The sequence below is a fragment of the Lycorma delicatula genome, chromosome 1 (assembly GCF_047948215.1).
Source record: "Lycorma delicatula isolate Av1 chromosome 1, ASM4794821v1, whole genome shotgun sequence".
NCBI classification, from domain to species: domain Eukaryota; kingdom Metazoa; phylum Arthropoda; class Insecta; order Hemiptera; family Fulgoridae; genus Lycorma; species Lycorma delicatula.
The window spans coordinates 115144317-115168065 of record NC_134455.1 but is presented as its reverse complement, the minus strand read 5'-3'; the positions used below and the strand labels follow the sequence as shown (position 1 = coordinate 115168065).

The 23749-nt window shown below is 29.2% G+C and overlaps 1 protein-coding gene and 1 long non-coding RNA gene across 2 annotated transcripts in view; both read right to left on the bottom strand.

Moving 5' to 3' along the window:
- LOC142317605 (uncharacterized) overlaps window positions 1-10294 on the bottom strand; it is a 44331-nt gene extending 34037 nt beyond the window's left edge. Inside the window, exons 1-4 of the mRNA XM_075354161.1 lie at window positions 10291-10294; window positions 8415-8623; window positions 6892-7023; window positions 621-896 (exon numbers count right to left, since the gene is read on the bottom strand). Coding sequence (XP_075210276.1) covers window positions 621-896; window positions 6892-7023; window positions 8415-8623; window positions 10291-10294 — 621 coding nt within the window. The remainder of the gene's footprint in view (window positions 1-620; window positions 897-6891; window positions 7024-8414; window positions 8624-10290) is intronic.
- A 1454-nt stretch (window positions 10295-11748) lies between these two features.
- On the bottom strand, window positions 11749-23056 carry LOC142318164 (uncharacterized). The gene is made up of 3 exons (XR_012754839.1): window positions 22964-23056; window positions 19794-19894; window positions 11749-11867 (listed from the first exon to the last, which is right to left on the bottom strand). It is a non-coding gene; the product is annotated as an uncharacterized LOC142318164 (long non-coding RNA).
- Window positions 23057-23749: the final 693 nt, after the last annotated feature.

Below are 23749 nucleotides of genomic sequence, written 5' to 3'. Positions count from 1 at the left end.
ACGTCATCCTGACATCATCCAGTTTGGATTTAATTGATTTGGTATTTTCATAAAAACTCGACTTCCATACAATTTTAAAAACTTGTCTTAGTTTTACATTCAAACTTACGTTGTTTTACGTTCAATAGTATTAGCTGCAGTTCTAATTTTATGAAACCTACAGAAAACTATGATAAAAATGAGTAAAGAAAATTATATTGAATCATTAACAAAAAATATAATTTAGAAAAAACAACATTATAATATTACACCAATGGAAGTCAATTTAAAATTAGAAACTGCAAATGAAATATACTGTAGTAAATGCAAATACACAAGTGTGAATTATTTAAGCAGATTAGATTGTTTAACAAATGAGAAAAATATAAAACAGTCATATTAAAGTAGTTAATATTCAATTATGGCTATTCTATCTTTTTTTCATCTGTTACAGTGTATATTATAAGAACTGCTCATCAATTCTTTAAATATTGATCTTTAAAAATTTGTATGAAATTTATGTAAATGAAACACACAATTGCCATAGAATGCCACATTCTGTAGCAATCTTTGAATGCAGATATACATTTCTGTAAAAGTGGCATTTTTCAAACATTTTAATTTATAAACTGTATTTTTACCTGTTCATTTTTTAAATTTATTTCTTCCGAGTAACTAGAAATATTTAATTGTAATTCTGATATATAAACATTTTTTTCATTAAGCTGTACAGTTAACTCATTAAGTCTGTCAGCCATGTGATTATTTTCAGATTGCAATTCTAACAATTTATCATCCCTTTCTTTTAACAGCAGATCTATCACCTCTTGACCAAGATCAACACTTGCTTGAAAGCTAACAGAATCATTAGCATTATCCTCCATGGATTTCATTTCATCTAATATCTTTTCCTTCTCCTAAAACATGCATAATTATATGAGGAAAATTATAAAAAGTAAACATAATACAGATAAATCTTTCATTGCTTAAACACAATAAGCCTTGAGAAATCTTTCATTTTGAATAAAAATTCTAAATAACACAAAATATGCAAGATATTTTTCTCTAGTCAAAATATCTTGCATAAACATGTATACTATACAACCATGTAACAAAGATTACAACTGCACCCCATACGTTGTAGCTCAATGTATGTAGGTTGTAGACATGTCATAAGTTGGTCCCAAAAATGATAAAGTAGCTTCCCATGTAACTGCACAAATATTTAAAATTCACTGGAAAATATATAATGTTAAATAATATCAACTACTTTTTTCTTTCAATAACTGAATTTTTTAACACAAATTCAGTTATTATTTTTGTTTTATAGTAACTTAAAATATATATATCTTTTACTAATGCTCGGACAGTGTGTTCCAGAGATACGGGTTGGTGAATGACTGAAATACGAGGGATATCTCTAAAGTAAAGACCACTGGAAAATTTTTCTCCTTAAGGTTGGCGAACCTGTGTCGTTCAGGCCCACGCTAGTAATGTACACACTACATTGTTGTCTGTAAGTTGTTGCGCTGCAGTATCTTTGATTACATGTGAGTTATTACATTATAATATGAATAGGAAAATTGATGTTGCTGCTGTCTGTGAAAAACATGAAGTCATATGTTTTAAACCAGCTGAAATTTATAGGCAGTTTGTTCCTGTGTACAGTGATAATGTAATGAATGAAAGAAACATCCAAAAATGGTATGAAAGGTTTAGAAAGAACAGAATTAATGTGCATGATGAAGAACGTTAGGGAGACCATCGATAATCACCGAGGACTTGTTGAAATGTGTCTATGATGAAATCAGAAAAGATCATCATCACTCAACGATTTCCAACCTGGCCCTTATTTTTCCTGTTATTAAGAACTGTTATTGGTCGTACTGTCCATGACCATTTAGGCTTCAGAAAGGTTTGTGCACGTTGGGTGCTGTACGTTTTAACAGAATGACACAAAAACATCCGAATGGGATCTGCTTTGGAATTTTTGATGCACTACATAGAAAAAGGTGATGAGTTCCTTAATTCAATTGTTACCGGCGATGAAATATGGATTTCGTATTACATACCAGAGAGAAAATGGCAGTAAATTGAATGGTGTCATCCTCAATCATCAACCAGACTAACAAAGATCAAGCCACAGCCATTTGGACGCAAACTGATAACCACAGTCTTTTGGGATTGGTTTGGCATACTGCTGATTGATTTCATACCACGTGGAATGACTATAAATGCAGAAGCCTACTGCAAAACACTACATAAGTTACAGTGCGCCATTCAAAATCGGCTGACCAACGGCATCATCCTGCTGCACGATAATGCACATCCACATGTTGCAGGTCCGATACATGATTTACTGAACATTGAAATGGGAAATTTATTATAATCCACCATATAGTCCAGACTTACCTCCTTCTGATTACCATTTGTTTGGGAAATTGAAAGAATTTTTGAGTGATAAGCAATTCACAGGTGACGAACTTAAAAATGCAGTTAATCAGTGGCTAAATGGACTGGGACCAGAAGACAAGGGTATATTGAAGTTGGTATGATAGATGTCTTAATTCGTATGGTGATAAGTAGTATAAGGTATGTAGTTTAAGAGAAATAAAAAATATTTATAAAGTTTTCAGAATAACTTTTTTTACAATGAAACTGTCTTTCCTTTAGCAACTTCTAAACTTCCTTTAGAAACTCCTTTAGAAACTTCTCATAGTATAATAAAATAAAAGCTTGTAATGACAGAACCACACAAAAAAACAAGTCAGTAGAAGCAAACTTCTCAATATAGCATTAAGAGTTACAAAATAGAAGTACATCAACCAAAACGGAAATTTAATGAATCTCTCAATAATAAAAAGTTTAATTTGATCTAAAATTGGCAAAACATAGTCTAAAGTGCTTTTTTAGTAAAATATACAAAATAGAAATTTTTATGTTTTTTTTTTTTGTATTTAACTCAATATCTCTGCCAAATACCAATATTTTTATTTTAAATCTTTATGGTATAACCTTCAAGCAATTCTTCAAAAATCAAGATCTGGCCAAAATATCCAAAGCATTTTTCATATATTTTCCTAAGCATTTTTCATATATTATTTTCCAAAGATTTGTTGGGTAAAATTAACAAAAATTCATTTTTCAAAAATTCAAACATAGCTCATTTTGCCAAAAGTATTGGACTTTAATAAGAAAACAATATCGTAAAATAATGATGAATATGATAAAGATGAAAATAATAATGTAAACAACTAATATAACTATAATGTTAACAAAATATAATCAATTGTTTGTTAAAAACAATTGATAATATCCAGTTAAATATTCAAAAACAATTAATAATATCCAATTCTTTCCTAAACTAATCTTTCTTGATCTTGATACATCATGTACAACATTTTTCATAATGATTTATACAAATTAATATAGTTAATTTATAGTTACAACACTTCATTTGATAAATATTTAAGTAATAAGTAATCATTTTCTTCTTCTTTTTTTGAATTACTGAATTAATGGTTCATTATTATTATTATTATTAATATTAGTGCACTGATTTTGTCACTACATTTTGGCCATTAATAGAATAATGCTTAAGTGATTTACTGATGATCATTTAAATAATTATAATTGAAATGATATCTGAATGATAATTGAAATGGAAAAGTACTGTACAATTTACAAAATCATAAGCATACGTTATATAGCAAATGTATAAAAACTAATAAAACATTCTAAAATTTACTTATTTAAAAAACATTATTTCATATATATCGTATAATACAAGATAAATAATAATTTGAGCAATCGTAATACATATGGAAATTCATTTCACAATTAATAATTTTAATTTACCTTAATCATGCATTATTTTTTGTACAAAAATGAACACGTGAATTAAAGTACACATATATACATACCATTCTTTTTTTTTAATAATTCTAACACAAACTTGCATCCAGTTCACATGTAACAAAATTTGAGTCACTATTTAACACTTGACTAAACAAAAGAATGAGAGTTAAATTAACATCACAGTTCTTCAATACAGATGCAAGCATTTGCACAATTGTGAGCACATTTAAATGTACATGCTTACTCATTCTTTCTAAAATAAATATTTAACAAAAAATAGTGTTTTTTTTTACGTGTTTATCCTTGGCGTAATCTACAGTGGTTATTAGAAAATGCAGAGGTAACACTTTGTTACTAGAAATTGAATAATACGGAGCATCACAAATTTGTAATAACCAGTTCGGAAAGATCCTGCTTCATTAAATTTGGCTGGTTTGTAGTAACTGAACCACTTTCAACACTAGACATTATCTACTAAATTTAAAATTAACTTATCAAAGAAACGAGGCAAAACAATCATAGAAATCTGTGAAATCACGAAACACTGACGAGTACAACAAGACGATATGGCGACCGAGTATTACCACACTAAACGAGGAAGAAAACATGAATGAGTCGCAGGCATCCACACACCGTGGAAGTCTGACCTGCACTGAAGAAAAGTGGCGTGATGAGAAGAGGGAGAAGCAAACTAGGCCGTAGACAGAAGAGTGTTGACAACAACAGGTAGTGTGCAAGTGTTAGTCCGGGAAAGAAACAGCATAAGCAGGAAGTTTGGGAACGATACACATAACGAAGATTATTTTATTTTTTTTATAACCAAGCAGACCATTAAAAGAGTTACATTAAGACTGATAAAATAGTTTCTGAATACGAACAAGTTGAAGAATGACATCATCGCAGACAAAGAAAATTAGACTTCTAGGAACTTTGACAACAGTAAAATTGGAGATAACAAAAACAGTTATGACTAATTTGGCTAAATAGAAATTGTTTTTATGAATCATTACGACCACAGCAGACAAAATAGAAAATGACGGTGAACTTGACACTACGAGAAGACCTTGAATTTAGTGGATTAAAGCTACTTTACGCATTGGCGTAAACAATTTGTTTTCATACATTTTTAATGTTTAACAAAGTACTTTGTACCACTATGTAGATTATTATATCTAAATGTAACATATACACTAAAAGATTATTACAAATTGAAGGAACTATTTTGTGCAATATTTAGTTTCTTAAGAGGTAGTCATGTGTTGATATCGATAAATTACTGAAAATTACTTGAAGATTTCTTTTGAAGATCATTTATTCAAATAAAGTACCTAATTTTTTTAAATTTAAAGAATTTGCTGCATGCATTTAGCTCATACGTATCAACAGGTTTGCTTGCAGCTATCAACTTGTCTACGTATATTGCAGTACTGAAAGAATTTGAGGGTTTTTTTACTACTCTACTGTCAATTTACAATTCTACACTCAAACAATATCATAAAAAAATTATATATTATTTACCGAATAGACGTAAGTATTCATTTGTTCTTGTATCATTAAGCTGTGCTAATATGAATGGCTAATTGAAAACTAAATTTTTATACCTGATTATTAAAACAGGGAGTAGGCAATGTAATATTTACAAAATTATTTTTGTTCTTGCAATTGCAAAAATGCATGTGCAACTAATGTATGTAGTCAGATCTCAAATGTTGTGATATTTGCACATGTCAAGATTCATTCAATAATAAACTAGAAATAAATGAAGAAAATGAATGGATAATTTTTTTAAATGCGAAAAATAGTTAAAAGGCTACACACTGTGATAAATTTGTATATTCTTATATATTTTTTTAATAATCTGGCATGCTTTTACCAACAGCTAGTGTGAAAAACAGCTCACATGCCCCTGAGCGACTATCGCTCAAGTTACATTCAGTGTTCTTTCAATTTCTGTAACTTTTTTCTAAGGTATATTAAGAGCTGAAGCTTTTTGAAAAACTTTTCCATATCTTAAACTTTAAAACATTACAAATAAAAAATTTTGTCACTCAACTTTTGCAAATGAAACGTGCAAACTCATGAAAGTGCACCAAAAGTTTTCAAAAATTATCCCGGCCAGAAAATGTTTTGTTAGATTCAATTATAAAAAATTAATGATATTTAGGCTTATTAATTTTTTAAATCTCAAAGAAATTGAGACTGAAACTACCCAGTTTCAAAATACATACGGAGTACAGTAAATAATCCTCTACTAACTCAACCAAACACATCTCAGAGGGTTGTTACAATTTTAGTTAGGTGGTTCAATCGTGTCCTAACTACAGGAAGTACATCAGCTCCCTGCATTAGCTTAATGAAAACATGAGGAGAACACTCTTTACTTTCCCAAGTAATTATGAATCTGAATACTTGTATCAGGGTAGCTGTCTTTTATTTTAGGTTTACTGACTTTCAATAAGACAATCCACTTTATATTATTATTATTAATTTCTATGTAATATGGCAGCTATCCCATTTTCAAGTATAACCTATTTTTTTAAATATTAAAAAAATATAACAGAAATATTTATTTCTATGTAATATATGGTAGCAATGCCATTTTCAACTAAATTTATTTTCTGTCAGGACTTATTTTCTATCAAGTCATAAATTGGATTGTCCTACCAGATTTTTTTTATATTAGGTTTACTGACTTTTGATAGGATAATAAAATTTATATTATTATACTTAATTACTTAAATAATTTATATTATTATACTTATATTATTTATATTAACAGTACTTTGAAAAAAAGAATATTTTAAAAGAAATATATTGATTTGTACTCTAAAATTTTTTAGTCTAAAATAGACTTCAATTTGCTACTGAATAATAAGGTCAATATAAAATTTGGTATTTCAATAATAAAAACACATGCAGACACATCTGAAATAGAAATAAGTAACTACACCATCAGAGAACTATACTACAAAAAACAATATGATTACTAAAGCTGCCATCATAACAGACATAATGGTACATGTTTATAATCTCAAAATCAATCACGATACTTACAAAATATTTTTCTTGAAGTGTATCATACTGTTGTTTATACTGAGTATTTTCGTCTTTCAATTTTTCCATATAAATTTCATAATCTATGATTGTTTGTTTCATAATAGTTGTCTGTTTACCAAGATCAGATGCCTAAAAAACACCAAATAACTACATGTAAACTTTAAACAACCACAAATCACATTATTACAGATATGGCAGTGTAGTAATATTTTTTTCTGAATGATCTCAAATCTCATTTTAAACTTTAGCTGTAATTTTTTCCTTAATTTTCCAAAACTAACAACTGACAAAACAAAGAAATAGAAGTTTTTTGTTCTTCCAGCTGGACCTTGAGTTTAATTAATTAATTTTTCAATTTTATAATTTATATCCTGTTCAGCTGTTCATTGGTGGTAAACACAATGTATATTTAAAATATTATTTATGGGTAGGAGCTCCTGGGTTGGCCCAAGAAATAGTGGTCAACAATGGAGTTCAAACCTTTGATACACATGAGTACTGCAAATAGACCACATGCGGCACTTGACCTGATCTTGTGCCGTCTGCAAATTCAAACAGATTATATCTAAAACATTTAACATACAAATTTCAAAAAATATTTTTTAAAAATATAAAATTTTCAGAAATTAAGAAATTAGAAAGAAATAGGATCCTCTAATCCTGGGGAGACAACCGTATTCTGACACTTGATAAAAATAATACATTCCTTGGTACAAAACTTATACTAGCATGCATAGCACCATTTCTTGGCATAGTAGTGTATTCATGATTTGTTGAAAGAAGGACATTTTTAGCAAGTCACAGAATTAAAACACATTTTTGAAGACAAAAATCTAAAGAAAATTTCCGTCCAATTTTTGGTATTTTTCTACCACAAAAATTGATAATTATATGTGATTATTTAAAATGTTAACAGCTATTAAAAGTTTTCTTAATCAGGCATATTAATTACTATAATCAGGCATTTCAATTACTTTATTTCTTCAGTAACATTTTTTTAAATTTTTTGTACCACTTATTTTCCACAATAACAATTATTTATAATTTCATTCTAAATTATTTAATTTCTTTCTTGAATAATTTTTTTTTTCTTTTCACTGGAATCAAATTAAATCAAATCAAATTTTTAGTTGTTTTTATTATTTGTTACTTATTTGTAGATTTGTTCGAATTTCCCTCTACCTATTTTTGTTATCTGGGTATTTATTAATTTTACAACATACTACATTCACAAAATAAAAAGTGATATTGTGTAAATTAGTTTTATAACACACATTCTTTTTGTAACATTAAACTATTTTAACATTAAACAGTTGATAGGAATTTTTCCCTCTTTGTGAAAGCCAAGAAATAATTATCAATTTCTATGTTCTCAGTTTATTACAACTGCACTATTACTGGAAACAAACTATCTTCGAACACATCAAAATTCTTGCCTCTTTCTAAAAAAGAGCAAATATACTAAGAAACTTATGAATTAAAACAAAATACCAACAAAAACACAAAAAGGAAAAGCAAACCTGTTTCTCAAAAAAAGATAGCTTTTCCTGAAGTTCATCCAATTTGCTTAGTAAATTTTTTATTATGTTTTCATGTATACTAATTTCATCCAAATACTGTTTATCTCTTTGAAATGATGTAGATCCTTTACCAGATTCTAGTTCATCTTCTTTAAACAAAATGGATTCCAAATCTGTAATCTTTTCATCTTTTTCTTTTAATTTTGAAGCTAAATCAAACAGACAACATAAAAGTATTAAGTTTTCCTTCAAAACACTAATGAAATTAACCAAAAAAGTATAATAAATAAAAGAATTTCAGCTATTCAAAGCCCAGCAGCAACAATTGTACTATATATTAGAGTGATCAGAATTTAATTTAAACAAGTCAAGAAAATAAGTAAATAAAACCCAATTCGTTTTTTCAAACCAAACTTAATAAAGCTGCAACAGATATAATACCATTTACTTCTTTACAAACCAAAATCTCATCCAGTAAAAATTATTATTTTTGCTACCCAAGACCAATGTGTTTAAACTTCATTACTGTTATGTACACAAACACAATCTATTCAGAAACTAAAATTTGTTCAGATGACCCAGTCTGTGTAAGATTATTATCTCACAAAATAGAAAATAAAATTTTTTGACATTAATTTTGTATAACTTTTAACTATTTTTAAAAGATAACTAATTACAAAATTACACAAAGTTAAGGTATTATTTAAAAATTTTGTTACACAAAAGTTAAACACTATTAAGTGTTTTACGCCAATACATCTTATTTAGCAACAATACCGGCTTTATTTTGATCATTCTTATTTTGAAGATTTTAAAAGTACCTAAAATCCAAACTTCAACAATTTAAAAGAACAAATTTAAAAGAACCACAGCAGTAGTTTTATTTACAGGAACCAGATTTAAAATACAAGAAATTCTCTACATTTAGCTGTCAATGAAAGAGGTGAAGAATTTCAAGGGAAGGAGCAATTACTGAGAAAATGGAGAAGCCCTGACGTTGCACATAAATGGTATATACTTTATCTTTTTTCTGTTTAGCCTCTGGAACCAGTGTAAGGTATTATTACTTCAAGGACGAATGAGGATGATATGAATGTAAATGAAGTGTAGTCTTGTACAGTCTCAGGTTGACCATTCCTGAGATGTCTGGTTAACTGAAACCCAAAAAACACTGGTATTCATGATCTAGTTTTCAAATCCATATAAAAATAACTGCCTTTACTAGAATTTGAACCTTAAAACTCTCAACTTTGAAATCAGCCAATTTGCGATGACGAACCACTAGACTAGCAATTTGAGTGGATGTGCTTTACTGAACTTTTATAATCGGTAACAAGCATAACAAATTTGAACATAAAGTAAAGAAAACAGTGTAGTGTGTGCAATGAAAATAAAAGCCTGTGCTGGAGAAGGTTGAAACTGCATTACTACCAAACCTGAAAACATTATACTCACCAATAGGTCAACAATAATAATCGTACTTTTATTTATGCATGTTTAATTTATTACAGTTTTCAACTTCTATTATAATTCATTATTAAGTAATTAGAATTAATAACTAAATAAATAAAGACTAGACTAATAAATAACTAAATAAATAAAGACTAGAGTAATAAATAACTAAATAAATAAACATTAGTATTGAATATTAGTCATAATGCAAAAAAAATTACTTAGCTATTTTATGAATATATGTAAAATGACACAGCTATTAATAAATTATAATTTGTAGAGTATAGGCCTATTGTTTAATAATGACGTTTATCACTATAAACATCATCAATACTAATTCCCATTACAAGTGCACACAAATACAGCTCAAATTAAATATTTTGATAGCCTTTATTCAAATAAAGTGGACCATTCATTTTATTACCCATTTGATGGAAGGGGTGTAATAATAATTAATAAATCAGAAAGCACAACTATTCATGCAAAAAATGTGTAATAAAAAGATATAAATATATTTATCATTTTTAAAGGTCTAGTTTACTGGTGTATTTTGGTGTAGAAGCAATAACCAGCACTTTTTGAAAATAGTAAGTTTAAGACAGGCCAGGGCCTACATTGTGCATGAAATTCACATAAACAATTGTCAAATGAGGAATGTACACCACACTTCAGAAATATATTCTACAAATAAAAATGAAGAAAAAGGTTCCTATAACCATGATCCAGAAACCCTATTTTCCAATTATAGTAACTTAAGATTCTTTAAAAATGTTGTAAATAAGTAAACTGACATACTTTCCTGTGAATATAAATAATTAAGAAAAAAATGCAATTTTAAGAATAGTTTAATTCCAGGAATTAAAAAAGGAGTTAATCAACTATATAATTACTACTTAAAAATGTTTAAAATTACTCTATAAAGTAACAGACAGAAAACATCATTAGGTTTTAGGTAAATTAATTTTGTCACATAACAAAAATATCTCAATGCATAGAGAATTTAATTATGAGTAAGATGGTCTCCCCAAGGTAACTAAAACGTGTTAAGCCCATAGAAACGTCAATCCTGTTTTTTTTTTTCTATAAGGAATCTGTCCCAAATAAACAAATAGCCAGCAAAATGTGTATTGTAATGATTTGTGGCAAATGAGAGAAAATTTGAATTACTAATAACCTGGATATGAATAACTGGCTATTACGCCGCAATGAGGCTACTTGCAGTTAAATCACTGTGAAGCACTCCCAGTACCTAACAATAGGACCATTATTTCCAACTTCCTTTAATCCAGACCAACTATTGCATCTTCTTCTCCAACATGAAATTTTGGCCGAAAGGGTAGCACATTTTATATTTTAAAATAGAAATGAAATAGTTATGGGCCCTAAACTCACATCAACTAACACCTACGATCCTTCACACAATGGAAATTCAATAGGTTCACTGTATAGAAGCCCAAAGGAATTTTTTTCAAAGGAGACATTATAAATTAAGGTAGCATAATAAAGAAAGAATAGAAATTCAATGGAAGCAAGCCGAAAAATTTACTATGAGTAAATTCCACTACATTAATAAAACAAACCAGACAACTAGACTATAAATCCATATAGTCTCTATAAAACCTATGTGAGTATTTAGTAAAGTATTATGTTTATAAAATTATAATTAACTGCAAAAAAAAATCAAATACATAATCACAGCAATATAGTACCTAACAGAATTTAAGTCTTCAAAGAATTAATGAAATTTATCATCACAGTATTACAAACTGAATAATAGATAAATAACACTTAAAACAATATACAACAAATATATCTAAAGAATATAACAAATTTCTGAATACTTCAAGGTAACTTACTTAATGCTACTATTGTTTTAGATGCTTCTTCTAGTGATTTTTTCAATTGACAGTTTTCATTCCATTCTTTTTCTAAATCTTCTTCCAGAGATTTAATAGTTTGGTTCTTTTTCTCAGCAGCTAGATGTCTTTTAACAATTGGTGACTGGAATTATGTTATTTCATCATAATGTTAGAAAGCATTAAAAACTCAACTTCATTAAACAATGAATTACAAAATTTATCAAATTTGCATTAACTTCCAGAACAAAGCAGAGAAATTAACGTTTAAGCAATCTTTACTGAATTAATAAAAATAAAATAATCAGCTAATGTTTATGATACGAGGGTTATTTTTTTTTCAAGGTCCGATCAGTCACGAAATAAAAACCTGTGCAAAAATCGGATGAACCTTCGCGCATATATGTTGCGCAGCGTCTCTAGTATGGCCTTCAATCACTTCGTTTAGTTCTTTAGTTCTGAACACGCAGCTAGCACGTAAACATGTCTGCAACAATAGCATCTCCCGCCAAGTGTGAAGTGCGTGCGGTAATTCGATTTCTTCAGGCTGAGGGGTGTAATGCAGCTGAAATTCATCGACGAATAAGTAATGTGTACAGTGAAACTTCAATGAGTGACAGCAAAGTGCGACAATGGTGCAGGAACTTTAAAGCAGGACGTACAGATGTTCATGATGCAGGCAGTCAGGGTAGGAACAAAGTGTCAACCGATGATCTCGTTGAGCGAGTGGATGAGGCAATTCGAGAAAATCATCGGTTCACATTTTCTGTATTGAGTGATTAGTTTCCTGAAATTTCAAGGTCAGCTCTCTACACCATTGTCAGTGAGAGACTTCAGTACCGCAAACTGTGTCCGAGATTGGTTCCCAAGATGCTGTCCAACCATCACAAAACAATGAGAATGGACACCTCCCTAACATTTCTCCAGCGCTACCACAATGAAGAAGATTTTTTGAACAAAATTGTCACAGGGGACAAGACATGGGTCCATTTCAAAACTGAAGAAACAAAAGAACAATCCAAACAGTGGATGCATTCTCATTCTCCCAGTAAACCAAAGACGTTCAAGCAAACCTTCTCTAACAGAAAGTATGGCTACTGTGTTCTGGGACCGGAATGGAGTTCTCTTGGTGGAATTCATGGAACGTGGCACGAGTGATGGTCGTGCTCAAGAGTCATGCAGTATGAGGCTCATGCAGCCTCATACTGCAATGTCTATGAAGGGCAATTCAGAATAAGTGGAGAGGAATGTTGTCATCAGGCATTGTCTTGATGACAACATGTCATGATGTCATCATGCTCAGCCACACACTGCAGCTGTAACAAAGAAGCTTCTGCAACGTTTTTGTTGGGAAGTATTTGATCACCCACCATACAGCCTAGACGTGGCTCCATCCAATTTTCACATCTTTGCTCACATGAAATGCTGGTTAGGAGGACAACATTTTGGCACAGACATCGAGCTGCAGACCAGCGTAGAAACATGGCTGAAAACCCAGGCAGCTCCGTTCTATAATGAGGATATTGGAAAGTTGGTACCACACTACGACAAATGTCTAAATCAGAGTGGCGACTATGTAGAGAAATAGCATAACTATGCAAGTACATGTTACAAATAAAAAATCTTTTATTTTCACTGTGGTTTTAATTTTGTGACCGATCGGACCTTGAAAAAAAAATAACACTCATATTGCTCTGAAACCTTTTTTATAGGAATATACAACTACATATAATTATCTGTGTTACCTGTTTCCAAGATTAATTAATGGTCACTGTTCACCATCTTTAATAAACAGCTATCAAATAATTTTATTAGGAAGTATCACTATTAAATATGACTTTATACTTGCAACAGATGACAGTTTGAAAATGAGGAACTAATCAACGTGTGTAATTTTTGCAAATGAATGTACACTAATGCAGCACCACTTGGCACTGTTATTTACATGTAAAAACTGTTTCAAGGGGTTCATCTTTAGGAAGTATGGCCAGGAAGAGCATAACTGCAATCTGTTTAGTAGGGTATAAGCCAAATCTTAATTTTATAATGAGACCAGTAAGTATCTGTTAACATGAAAAACATTCAGTAAATCTTTTACACAATCAGATAAAGAAAGAAAAAAGTGAAATTCATAGTCACAGAGTTGAAAGGCAATTTTAGAATATAAGTACCTTCATTAAACAATGAAATAAAAAAAATAAATAAATAAAAAATTTCCAATAAAAGAAATAAGTGATACATTTCATATAAAAACCACAAAGATGTGAAAAAAAATTGACAGTAGTGAACTAGTGATAGGCCTACTTATCGCTTTTTGTAGGTTTCTTTACTTCTTTACTACCTTTGATTTATTGAGTTGCAGTAGTAGTGTTACATATAATTTTAAAGTTAACTTTTTGATTTTTGATTTAATATTTATTACCTAACCAAAAAATCAAGCCAATTAGAAAACAAAAAGTAAAAAGATAAAATCAATATTCAAGAACAAAGAATTGTTTTTAAAATCAAACTGAAGAGTTAAGCAGGTAAATATAAGAAAAAAAACGTTGATAAACATTTTTTTAAATTTTTTATTGAATAATTGCAACCTAAAATTCCAGAATATTAGATAAGGAAAAAATAAATTACGAAAAAATAATCAAAAAATAATAATTACGAAAAAATAAAATAATCAAAAAATAATCAGATAAATCACTTGAAATGTGTTTACAGTCGACATTAATTTTGATATTACCTCTGAACAGAAGTAATACTGTATCTGCTACAAAAATTTACATTTATTTTTCAATGTAGTTACCACTTACAGCTACACATTTCTCCAATGGTGAACCAGTTTTCTGATTCTATTCAATGAAGAATGCTGATGGCATTTCCCCTTAACTATGATCTCACTGTATTCTTCAAGTACAAGAGGTTATATCTAAAGTAAAGACTGTTATATTGTAAAAAAATTTATTCTGAAAACTTCATAAATATTTTTTATTTCTCTTAAACTACATACCTTACACTACTTCTCTATATAATCGCCATATGAATTAAGACATTTATCGTAGCGATACACCAGATTCAATATACTCTCATCATATTCTTCTGGCACCAGTCCATTTAGCCACTGATTAACAGCATTTTTAAGTTCATCATCAAATGCGAATTGCTTACCACTCAAAAATTCGTTCAATTTCCCAAACAAATGGTAATCAGAAGGAGGTAAGTCTGGATTAATATTGTGGGTAATATTATCTTTACTTTAGAGATGTCCCGCATGCATCATTTGTGATAAAAGGTTGCGTTTCAAATTTTTTTGATTATGTCAAACCAGAGTCCTGGTATTCCATGTTTTTGAAGGTTTTCTTCTGAGTCATAATGATTCATCCTAGTTTCATCTCCCATCACAATACTGAAAAGAAAATAATCTCCCTTGTTAAGAAATTAGTGTAGCTATTCACAACATTCCCTTCATTATTGTTTGTCCTGTTCTGTGAGTCTGCTTGGCACCTACCACTAACAGATGTGATTCATAGCTCAGTTGTGCAATATGTGTCTTACTCATTCTTTTGATCCTCCTAACTGGTGGCGATAAGTTGTTGTGTGATGTTACATCATTCTGAACCAATTCATAGATCTCCTTTTGGTGGTTCTAATCAGACCAATGCAAGATCATCAATTTTTACTTTACCAGTAAAATAAATATTGATGCAAGAGATTTTATTGCCCATCTACTCACAGTTCTTTGACCAACACATACTTTTAGATAAGTTAAACTTCTAAAATTCAGTCAGTTATTTTAAATACATTGATGTAATAGGCATAATCGACTCCATAACAATCTCAAATGACAGAAAATGAGCAAATGAGTTTTTGAATGATATGTACCAGCATGCATTACATTTCAACTGCCCTTCATATTCACTTCAATATCAATAAGTTTATATAATATAAATGCAATATTACTTTAATATATGTTATGAAACATTTTTACAAATACGTATAAAAAAAAACAAACATAAATGACACAAAAACAAAGGCAAAAACCATACTCAAAAAGCAGGATTTTTAATTGATATTATTAAAAACTGTAACAGTATAATTAACAAAACGGAAACATAAATAGTATAAATTTGCCAGTGCAATGATAGCCTTCACCACTGGCATTTCAATCACATCATATGTAATCACATTACCATATGTCAATCATGTGATGTAATTACCATATGGAGAATTATCTGAAAGTAATGACCTGCAAAAATATCTTTGTTACAACACAGAAATATTTATAAGTAAAATTTATAGCAAATTTTTAGTGTTTAATATAGAATACATAAAGGACAGTATAGAACAACACACTCCAGATTGCTTACAAATACCATTTGATCACTATCTCATAATTAGCAGTGTCATTCATAATAGTTTTTAATACTTTTAATAGTGTCAATCAGAAACATTTATTTGACTACATAAAAATGGATAACAATTAAGATTTTCTTAAGGAGAGTCAGGAGTTCTGTTTCCGACCTATCTTCCTGATACCAACATAAGGAACATTTTCTCAGATTGTATTAGTCTGATCATAATGAAATGTTTTGTGCTGTTTACTCTATCCCTGATAAATATTTTAAGATGGGAATTTTTTTAAATTTTGATTTAAAAAATAAATAAAAATGTTTTTGTATTCTAGTGCTATGTATTCAAATTTTGGTCAATTTAACTGCATAAAAACATACAAACTGTTTTCAACAAAATCTCATGTTAAAATGTGTATATGGATATGTAAAGACATGCCTGAAAATTTGGGTTTGATTAGTCATTTGGTTTCCAAGAAAATGTTTCTTTTGTGCTAAAATCATAGAACTCACAAAACTCCAAAAATAAAATACAACACAAGTAAAAGACAATTTTATCCAACCTCAAAACAGACCAGCTACATATTCTTCTTTCTGCTCCTCCTCCAACTTTCTCTTGGCAACTTTCTTTTCTCTTGTGGCTAATCTTTCGTAATATGAAATTGATTTTTGAGCTCATCAGATTCATTGTGTCAAGTTCTTTCATGGCCTTTACCATGCAATATCCATGTTAAAGTCAAAATCTATGAATAACATCACAACTAATGTTTCTTTTGTTGAATGTAGCCACAGCCTCATACACGCCAAATTAAAGAGTTTTTCTTTTTATAAATACAATTTTTGGAAGCACTGTCTACACTACATTATTGAAGGATTCATTTACATTTTTTATAGTTTCATACTACATTACTCAATAAATTACGGTTTGATCAAGCTTGAAAAATGGGTTTTATTACTTTCAAAATTGCCCTGGGGATACTTCTCTTGTGCTAAGGATCTACAAAGTGTTTATTATATTTACACCACCTATTTATTCCTTTAGAACACAACCTATGACCATCTGATTCATCAATGTCACGAACACTGGAGAAAAATCTATTTGCAGCACAAATATCTTAAAAATAGAAAGGAACATCGTACAACAATGTCAAATATATCAAATGAATCACAACAAGATTTTGAAATATAATACAATTAAAAAACTAAAAAATGACAAAAATAAGATTTTCAAACTCCTGACTCCCCTTAAACTTGTTTACTCAGAATGAATATCAAAAGTTTCTTTAGAAAGTTTTTTTCAAAAATACAACAAAACAAGCGCTATTTGTTTTGTTATTTTAGAAAATTCAATTAAAAAAATCAAGTAAAAAAATGTATTATGATTTAAAAAAAACTATTATTATAATTAAAAAACATAAATATTATACTTTTATTTAAAAATTATTATTATGATTTAAAAAACGTATAAGCTACAAACAAAAAACATGCATTTATTTCAACATGATATAAAAGAAAGTTTCTATATTAGTTATAAATTCATCAAGCTCAACCTATTGTAGGAATGTAGATTTAAAAAAGATCTTAATTTGGGAGTAGAAACAAGATACAAAATGTGGTATTTAAAATTCTAATAACCATTTAAAAATAGCATGAACTGAACAAACAATCAAGGCTTTTGATAAAGTATATCGAAGAATCAGAAATTCAAGGAAGAGGTAATTGATCCCAATTCAAAGAAATCTTACCTCAATCATATTGTCATCGCATGACTAGAATTTCCAGTTAGTAACCCAAATATATTAATAATTTCATTTCAGAACAGAAATAATAATATAATGTGACCCATGAAAATTTTCAGTGACAAAAATATGTATGTAAATTTTAAAAAGTAAACATCATTTTTAACAATTGTTATATTATTTATTTATTTATTATTCTTTTTTGACAGTCCTTGTTAAAGGAAACACAAAATGGTCATTATTTATTTGTCTGCACAGTCAGTCTTATGCAAGGTTGTCCTTGAACTGGCAAGGACATATTCTTATTATTCCATCTAACAAGATTGTACAGAACTTCTGGTAACAGAAATAAACATGATTTAATTATTCACTGGTTCATTTTGAACCACAAAACTGCCAAAACATTGACAGCTGCTGCAAATTATTGACACGTACTCATACACAAGTATATATTAATTTTAAAATTAATTATTAATTGATAAAGTTTAAAGACAAACAGATAGATGCAAGTTCTAACTGGGTGTCTGAAGCAGCATTCTCCCTGCTAATACAGTGTCCTATATAAAATGCAACCCATGTAAATGACATATTTAAATAAAAAAGGCATTCGAAGGTTATTAAATTAAATATTTTATTCTTAACTTTCCAATACCTTAAATTCTAGAGTAAATGCTGGAAGTGGCACCATCTTCACAAATACACGCTTCCACCCTTTTCACTGTGTTTCTTGCACTGTTTTCAGAATTTGTGGGTTGATATTTAAAACAGTTTGTTTGATATTGACCTTCAGTTGTTGAAGTGTTTGTGGTTTATTGCTGTAGGCTTATTCTTTGAGGTAAACCCACAGCAAAAAATCTGGAGATCTTGGTGGCCATAAGCCATGACCAATAATGCAATCACCAAAGAATTTATTAGCATAATCAGAAGTTGATGTGTGTGTGTAGTTTGATGTCGCACCATCATGTTGGAACCAGCAGTATCGATCTTCCTCTTCCAAAAGTGCAAGGAATTGCAATAAAATTTTCTATCATTCTGGAGAAATGGTGTACGCGAAGAAATGAAGGCCAATGTTTTTTGTGATATCACACACCATATGCCCATCTTCTGCAGGTGCAGTTGTTTTTCATGATATGCGTGGGAATTTTCAACACTCCAAATCCTACTGTTATGGCTGTTTATTTAGCCATCCAGATGAAACCACCTCTTATCTGAGAAAAAAATTGAGTCCATAACATGAATACCCTCATGCAGGAATTGAAGAAATCAATGACAATATTCTAGCCGTTTTTCTTTGTCTGGATCAAGAAGTTGATGAACTGTTTGAATTCAATATGGTCGTAAGATTAATTTTTTTTGCCGCTCGATAAACAATTGATTTTGGTAAATTAATTTCAGTGTCTAATTTATATTTTGGCGAGGCAGTTAATGAGTCCTTGATTTCAGCAACTGTGTCTGCAATCAACAATGTCATCGAATTTTTGTGCTCCTTTTTATTAACAGAACCCCTCTCTAAATTTAGCCACTAACCTAAAAACTGATATCTTGTTACGTGCTGGTTTATCACAGTACTTAGGCAAAAACTTGCACTGCTACCATTGATCGCATGCTAAAGTATGACTCAAGAATAAAAACTTGTTTGTCTTGTGAGAACACCATCTTCTCTCTTAACAATGCACTGAGCTTTATGATCGCTTTGTTATGGCTATCAGTAGCAGTGTACTGCATCAGCATAATGTTCAATTGTTGGACGAGTCCATTCCAGTAAAATGTAGGGGAGTTGAGCAGTCAATTCAAATACTATAGAAGGCTGATTGGTGGGTTGCGTTTTAAATGGGATACCTGTAGAACATAGATAAAATTATTGTACTATGAGAAGATATCATAGACAGCAAGGAGCCACTTCCCAATCCAGCAATCCATCCCCACCCCATACTTCAACTGATCTTTCTAAACTTTGAAGTAAAACTTCAATGAATAATTGTATTACATTACCTCAAATTCACAGAAAAAGCCTTGCAGTGGAGTGCTACTTCTCCTTTTCTTCTTTGTATCCTTAGAAGATTGTGGTGTATTACAGTTTTCGAGGAGTAAAACTGCAATCAAACAAATTTTGAGGTAAAAATGAAGTTTTTAGATTTTAATGATCAGATACTTGCTTGCATTCAGAAAAACAATACTAAACCTGAACACTCACCTACATTCAATAAGCTAGGCATACTGATGTGTATGTAGTATTTTGAGCACAACTAAGAAAACTATTGTACACCTAACCTTTCCCTAATATAACTGACAAAGAGGAAGCTGTTCTACTTTCATAAATTCCATTTTTATATATCAATTCATCTGTAACCATTTTAGTATGGAGTAATGGCAAAATGAAATAATAAACATACTTTCGAATTAAAACAATCTTGTGTAACACTTTCAGTTACAACAATTATTATTAATAATTCAATCAAATCAAGAACTGGAAGTAAGGATAGACATTTATGATAATTTTGAATTTTAATCCCTTAAACAATATCTGCTGATTCATTCAGGACTGCATTAATCGAATTGTTACTTTGTAAGCTGATGTAAAAATACTTAACAATATCTGAATAACAATTTTTCATACTGTTAACCATTATCTACTTCTTTGATATTTAGACTTCTTTTTAGTATCAATTTGTTTATTCAGACTAAACATTAATAAGTATCTGCAATAATGAGAAATGTAAAACCCTGACTTTTTCTATCGGATTTGACTTACTTTTTTATTTTAATAAAACAAAATGTCATCCTTTTTAAGTGTTCTCCTCAATTTCTGTAATGCAGGAATTTCTGTCTTATTGTTGTCTTGTTAAATTAATGTATTTTGTGCTGTATACATTTAATATAATTATCTGACAACAAATCTTTACTTTCTAGATGATTTTTTTCTCTAGGTGTGGTAAAATGTCAGCTAATCCTAAGCAGAAAATTATTTCCCTTCTTCAATAAATCATTTGACTGGAAACTCCTGCTGTATTGCTTATTATTGTGAATACAACATCTTACATTTCAAGATATATTTAGCCTATAAAAATTAATATTTATAACATTAGTATAAACAATTTCTCATGTCTGACCTCTACACGGAAACATAAGTTTATGGGATATAAGCACCAATAAGAAAATCAATCCACAGGAATCACTTTTAATTAAACTATAAAAAAATAAAATCCACCCACAGATACTATCTGCATATAAACAAACACACATATAGGCATACTGTTGTAACATATTATCATTTTACTGTTAAAGCCAAGACTATTATCTATTTTCAAATACCTCTTCAGTAAAATTAACTTTCACAACTTGAATTAAACATTAAAATGAGAATTACAAATGAGACAAGTATATTATTACAATTTACAATGGTTTATAAAATAATAATCATTTATTAATGCTATCTGAACACTATAACTTTGTATGATCACCAGCTCCAAAACAATGAAATGCAAACAGCAATAGTTTGCTCTGTAACAAACATCACCATGACATGAAAATATTTTTATAATGAATAGCCATAGGAACTACAAACAATAAATAAAAACATTAATTAATATAAAAGAGAAATACTGCAAACTTATTTTTTTGTTGAAAAAATAAATCTGTATTCATATGATTTGAACTACTTTTCTGTTTGTTAAAAAATCATTCTACCTTCTTTATTCAAATGAAAAAAATCATATTGTAAGTAATGTTATAACTTACAATTCTGTCGTAAAGGCTACACTTCAACTCAATATTTTTAAATTTAAATTCTGTGTATCCACAGTATGTGTAATTATTTCTCAACTGTTTCTGTTTAATACCAGAAACACAGATCTTTCAATCCATAATGTCCACTGCTGATAAAATTGAAAGGAACACGGCAGAATTGATAATTAATAGTAAAAAATGGAAAAAAAAGGTTATAAGCAAAAATTAATCTCTGACCTGTATTTATTTGTTGAGATGTTAGTTTGCCAGCAATATGAATTTTAATAAGATAAGATCTTAAATGATCCTACTCCTACAACCCTTCTGCCATGCATAACAGATGAAATTGCACATTGAATTAAATTATGAGTGGGAATTACATTCTCCTCCAAATGTAGTGAATGCATACACAAAGAATTTTTTTAGGAAACTACTGTAATCTAATTCACTTCCAGAATGCTTCTTCATAAATATTTCAGGAGTTATACAACTATCAAATTGAGTTAAGGGTTATAATTTACAACTTACTCAGAACCTTGCAAAAGAAATGATGTTATTACCTTGGTAAGCAATGCTGTTACTATGACACGCATACAAGAGTGATTTTGATTTCATGCTGCTACAGCATAGGCTAGTATTAACATATTTACAAATTACAGAGAGGGTAAGCACATCAGTATGAAAAATATATTTTATATAAGTACTCAAAGTTACATATGAAGTTAGATTAGTATGAATTAACTAATGTAATGTAATACCTTACAATCTAGTATATAAGTTAAAGGTGTTACAAATAGAATTTTCAATGGCTCCAAAAAAAAATTGCAGCAAATGTAGTAACAGTGATAATTATAAGAATCAACAACCAAAAGGTAACTTCCAGTTGACATGTCTGTTTAGTTATTGCATTTATGTTGCATCAAACCATTTTTAATTTAATTAACTTTAATTAATTAGAATCAAATTCTATTTTAATAAAATTAACTAACTTCCTGCTTTTTTATAATACATTTCAATATATAAAAATTATTAATAAAGAATTTTTGTAAAATTTTTGTTTTGCTAATGCAGCTTATTTTAAAACAACAAAATTATTTAACAATAACAATGACCAGGGTAAATAATTTTAACAGACTCATGTACAGCCAAGCAAGCAGATTAAGCTAGTTAATGCAAATGGCTTGTTTATTAACTATAATTAATATGCTTAAAAATCAAGCTATTCACACAGCTATTATCTTAATTACCCAAACATGTGGTATGGTTAAATTAGCAAATTAATAATAATTTTGCAAATGAATCATGTAAATCGCTTCAGTTATTCTTGAGTTACATGTTGAAAAAGATACACTTTTTCATATAATAATTTTTTTTCATACAACTAATTTTCATATGTATTATCAGCCAAGCACTTACAACTTAAAAAATATAATTACCATTGCTTGAATTTTGAATCGCATTATTTAAAGACGCTCTAACAATTTTCTTCCCATAGATTTCTTCCAAAAATTGTTTCACATGTATTTGTAGAGATTCTTCAAATTTAAGTAATGAATTTCTATAAAAATCATCAGAAGTATATAATGTTGTAGCTATTAAAAGGGTTGATGTAATGTAAGTCAGTTCTTGTTTATCTATTTCAGTGGTTTGTGAATCAGGATTTACAAATTTTGTCACTGGTAACAAAAGTGCTTTTTCCTCAACAAACTCTGGAAAAATACCTAAAAATAAATCAGAATATACATTATATATATTATATTATAATATATATATTTTAATAAATAAAAAGATTAGCAACATAAAAAATTAATTATTAAAGGTTTTAACTTTAGGTTGGTGGCACACTGTATTCATTAATCAACAAAAATTTTTTCTAAAAAAATGTCCAAGTATGTAAATAACAAAATTTGGTTGTACTGACTAGTATCAGAAATAGCATTTTATGAAATACATTTTAATGAAACTTTCAAAGTACATTTTATTTCATAATAGATTTATTTTCAAGTTTCATTTTTCTCATACCCTGCAATATAGATAAAAGCCTTCCAAAAATTCCAAAACAACAGAAAAATTCATAAGAGGTATGGGATAACTGGTAGTTATTCGACGACTATTACTGTTTACTATAAAGTTTGGCAAATATAGGTTTTTTTTAAATTACAGTAATTGGCTCCATATGAAAACTGGCCTAGAAAACGCAGCAAAACAAAGTTAAAAATTCA